Genomic DNA, 3,992 nt, shown 5'->3' with positions numbered 1-3,992 from the left:
CATGGTCAGTTGCTGCTTTCCGAAGCGCCAAAAACCCTTTTAATGTCCCTTTAGTCGAGCTTCATGCTCCGGAGGACCTCAAAAGTCCTGGAAGGCCTGCGTGAGTCGGCTTTCCTGTTGCTGCCGGAAGCAGAAACTTGCTGCTGCAGTTCCCCGCAAGCGGGTAGTCACAGTGCACGTGGAGCTGTCGCCAAGCCACAAAAAGGCTTATAATGCCTTTTGCAAAGAATGCACGGCGAACTTGCCAGCAGCAAAGGCCAACTGCCTCGCGCTGCTGACGACTCTCCGGTGAGCTGCTGCTGCAGCTTCCGTTCAACTTCCCTTTTGTGCAACTTCGCCCGATCTCCCCTTCCGAAGCCGCATTGTGAACACCCCCGACGCAGTTTTTGCAAAACGCGCCCTTTCCAACGGAGCTGCGGACGCGGCGGCGGCAGCGCGAGAGGAACTCGCAAACTTGAACGAGGAAAGCGCCAGCAGCAGCAGCAGCAGCAGCAGCAGCAGCAGCAGCAGCAGCAGCCCTGAGGCTTCTCTGCCCGTTCCGCCGGGCCCAGCGTGAGCCCACGCAGGGGAAAAGGCCGTTTGCTTTTTCAGCCGTTTGCTCGCTGCAGGTTTGAAGAGCCTTCGAACAAGTTGCTGCTGCTGATGCGCATCATGGCGAGGCTGCGTGCAGATCCTCCTGAAAAGGTGGATTTGATTTCTTTCTTTTTGCACTTTGCGTTTCGAAACGGAAGTTGAACCGGAAAGGGCAGGTCGTGGTGGTCAGCAACTCCACCGCGGTGCTCGACAGAGTGCAGCAGCTGCTGCAGCAGCAGCAGCTGCGCTGCCTCCGGCTCGACGGATCCACCCCCGAAGCAGCCAGGGCGCACCTCGTGGACCTCTTCAACAGCAGCAGCAGCACGAGGGCTTTTCTGTTGTCTTCGAAAGCTGGAGGAACTGGTTTGAACTTGACGGGGGCCAGCCGCCTGGTCCACTTCGACCCTGACTGGCAAGTCGCCGTTCAGCTTTTTCTGCATGCAAAAGAGCGATCTTTTCCTTTTTTTTCGCCAGGAACCCCGCCAACGACCAGCAGGTCTTTCTTTTCTTTTTTGCGACGCAATTTCCGCTTTTTTCTCCAATTTCCGCTTCGTTTTTCCCAATTTCAACTTTTCCAAAAGGCACTTTCCCGCATCTGGAGAGACGGACAGACTCAGCCAGTCTACATCTACAGACTCGTCGGCGCCGGCACTGTCGAGGCCCGCATCATTCGGAGGCAGCTCTTCAAGAACTCACTAGCCAAGGTAACTGCTGCTGCTGCTGCTGCTGCTGCTGCTGTTTCTGATGCTGTTGCTGCTGCTGTTTCTGCTGCTGTTTCTGCTGCTGTTTCTGCTGCTGTTTCTGCTGCTGTTTCTGCTGCTGTTTCTGCTGCTGTTTCTGCTGCTGTTTCTGCTACTGTTTCTGTTTCTGCTGCTGCTGCTGCTGTTGCTGTTGCTGTTGCTGCTGCTGCTGCAGCAGCTGCTGCTGCTGCTGAGGCCTGACTGAGCTGCGCAGACGTTTGTGGACGGGCGGGAAGGCAGCAGCGGGCGGTGGACGGCGGAGCAGCTGAAAGATTTGCTGCGGCCAATAGAAGGTAAGTGTGCGTTGGGGTGTACGTACAGCTGGGTGTGGGGTGACTGCAGCAGCAGCAGCAGCAAACGAGCAAAAGGACCTTTCGGAAACTTCAACTTCTTTCTTTCCTGGACAAGAACTTCCGCCTTCTTGGCTTGAAGGCTTTCATCTGCAGCAAGAAGCTTCAGTCTTGAGACAAGTGGATCTCGAGGTAAGTCCTTTTGCTTCTGCTGCTGCTTCCTTGCTGCTATTCTCGAGTCCCGCGCTGCTGCGCTCCTGCTGCTGCGCTGCTGCAGGAAGACACCCTGCAGGCCGCAACACAGGCTGCTGCTGCGCAGCCGTCGGCTGCTGCGCCTCTGCAGCAGCAGCAATTTTAATTTAAAATAAATATTTCTTCATTTCCTTTTTTCCTTTATTATCATTGCTTCCAATAATCCAATGATAGATGCAAAGAAACAAGGGACTGTAACTGCTTCCACACCCTGCTGCAGCTGCTGCCGCTGCAGCTGCTGCTGCAGCTGCTGCTGCTGCGGCCACCGCCACTGCCACCGCCTCCACTGCTGCTGCTGCTGCTGCTGCTGCTGCTGCTGCTGCTGCTGCAGGGTCAGGCGAAGGGCGCGTTGGGGGGGGGCTGGAGGGGGGGAAGGAGTTCTTCGATTTTTTGTTTGAGTTGGGGGGCGTTGGCTCCGAGGACTTGTGCAAGAAGAGTCCCGTCTTTGAAGAAGAGGAACTTGGGAGTTGCTGAGGCCCCGAGAGCAGCAAGTTCGGGAACTGCTGCTGCTGCTGCTGCTGCGAAGCAGCAGCGCTCGCGGAAGCCGTCGAGGGTCAGCAGCAAGTCCCGCAGAGTCGGCAGCACCGCGTTGCAGGGGCCGCACCAGGAGCAGTAGAGGTCGATCACGAAAAGTCGGGGGTCGTCTGCTGCTTTCACGAGCTCTTCGAAGTGAGTTTCGTTTTCTATTTCCACCCTTTCGACTTTTTCCGCCATTTTTAACTCCGAAATGCACTTTTAGCGCCCCAAACGCGGTTGCAGCAGCAGCAGCAGCAGCAGCAGCGGCAGCGGCAGCCAGCGAGCCGCCGCAACCACTCCAAACACGCAGCACCGGATCTGCACTCCCGCGCGCAGAAGGCAAAATTAAAAGAGCTTGCCAAACACGAAATTGAATTTTAATTTCGAAAATATATAAACTGCATGCGAAGTCCCGGAAAATCGATGCAGACCCGCAGCAGCAGCAGCAGCAGCCGCAGCAGCAGCCGAGGTGACCTCGCGGGCCCGCATGCAGCGCCGGAGCCGCGGCGCGAGTCGGCTGCAGCAAATTGGGAGTCAAATTGCAAATAAAAGTCAATTTTTGGGTTTTTGTTTCTTTTTAAAGTTCAGTTTCCGCAGAAATGGCGAACTATTTCGTCGAAGGCCGCTGCGACTGCCCCCGGCTCGCCCGCTGCCAACTCCTCGCCGACAGACTCACCGCCCTCGTGCCTTCTCTTAAAATTCACTTTCGCCTCTTCGAGCCTTCCGAGTTCAAAGACAGACTCAAAGTCATCGCCCGCAGCTTCCCAGCGCTCGGTAAGCAGCAGCAGCAGCAGCAGCAGCAGCAGGAGCGGCAGCAGGAGCGGCAGCAGCAACTGGGAGAGGCGGGGCGGTCGGCAGCTCCGGACACGCCAAAGGCGTAGTGTGATATGGCCGCCTAGCTGGCCAGCTAGCCAGCTAGCTAGCTAGCCATTTAGCTAGCTAGCCAGCTAGCCAACTAGCTAACTAGCTAGCTAGCTAGCCACCTAGCAATAAGAAAGTCCTGTCAGCTGGCTAGCCACCAGCTAGCTAGCTAGCTGGCTGCCTAGCCCACGAGCCTCGCAGCCCTCCAGCTAGCTAGGCAGCAGGCGAGATGCGCAACTACAGCTCGCGATTAGGGTTTAGGGTTTAGGGTTTAGGGTTTAGGGTTTGGGCGTTTTGTGCAGACCCCGCGCTGCACAGCGAGGGCCCCGTGGTGTACACCAGCGGGGGGGTCTTTGTGGGGGACGACAGCAGCTTTGCTGCAGCAGCAGCAGCAAAGTACAAAGTAGCAGCAGCAGAACCGGACTTGGAGGGGGCCGCCTTAGCTGCTGCAGTTCACAAGTTGGTGCTTTTCAATTCGCAGCAGCAGCAGCAGCAAAAAGAAAAAGACAAATTCGGGGCCCCCCTGGCTCTCCAGGCAAACGCGAGGACGCAGCAAATCCTCGCAGCAGCAGCAGCAGCAAACCCCACTTGCCCCCACCACATACAGCAGCAGCACCGGCTGCTGCAGCAGCAGCAGCAGCAGCGCCAGCGGCAGGTCTGGGGGCCCCACTGGGGAGGCCCTAACGGGGACTACGCGGGGACCCCCGGGGGGCCCCCCGGGGGGCCCCCCGCACCCTGGGGGGCCCCCCAGGGAGGCCCC

General features: G+C 57.9%; 3 protein-coding genes across 3 annotated transcripts in view; 2 read left to right on the top strand and 1 right to left on the bottom strand.

Moving 5' to 3' along the window:
• Positions 1-763: 763 nt before the first annotated feature.
• Positions 764-1,518, top strand: ETH_00020165 (uncharacterized protein; the record flags this gene model as incomplete). The annotated part of the gene is made up of 2 exons (XM_013374574.1): positions 764-1,277; positions 1,489-1,518. Coding segments are annotated over 2 exons (544 nt in total), but the record flags the coding sequence as incomplete, so codon positions are not given.
• Positions 1,519-2,188: 670 nt separating this feature from the next.
• Positions 2,189-2,569, bottom strand: ETH_00020160 (uncharacterized protein; the record flags this gene model as incomplete). The annotated part of the gene is made up of 1 exon (XM_013374573.1): positions 2,189-2,569. One exon carries the CDS (start codon positions 2,567-2,569, stop codon positions 2,189-2,191), a length of 381 nt encoding a protein of 126 aa, XP_013230027.1.
• Positions 2,570-2,970: 401 nt separating this feature from the next.
• Positions 2,971-3,992, top strand: part of ETH_00020155 (uncharacterized protein) — a gene marked incomplete at both ends in the record, with an annotated part of 1,740 nt that continues 718 nt past the window's right edge. Inside the window, 2 exons of the mRNA XM_013374572.1 lie at positions 2,971-3,145; positions 3,535-3,887. Coding sequence (XP_013230026.1) covers positions 2,971-3,145; positions 3,535-3,887 — 528 coding nt within the window. The remainder of the gene's footprint in view (positions 3,146-3,534; positions 3,888-3,992) is intronic.

This window comes from Eimeria tenella, genomic scaffold (genome assembly GCF_000499545.2).
Source record: "Eimeria tenella Houghton genomic scaffold, Eth_scaff214, whole genome shotgun sequence".
Classification (NCBI taxonomy): Eukaryota; Apicomplexa; class Conoidasida; order Eucoccidiorida; family Eimeriidae; genus Eimeria; species Eimeria tenella.
Note: the sequence above shows the minus strand (reverse complement) of the source record. Positions and strands in the feature narration are given on the sequence as shown.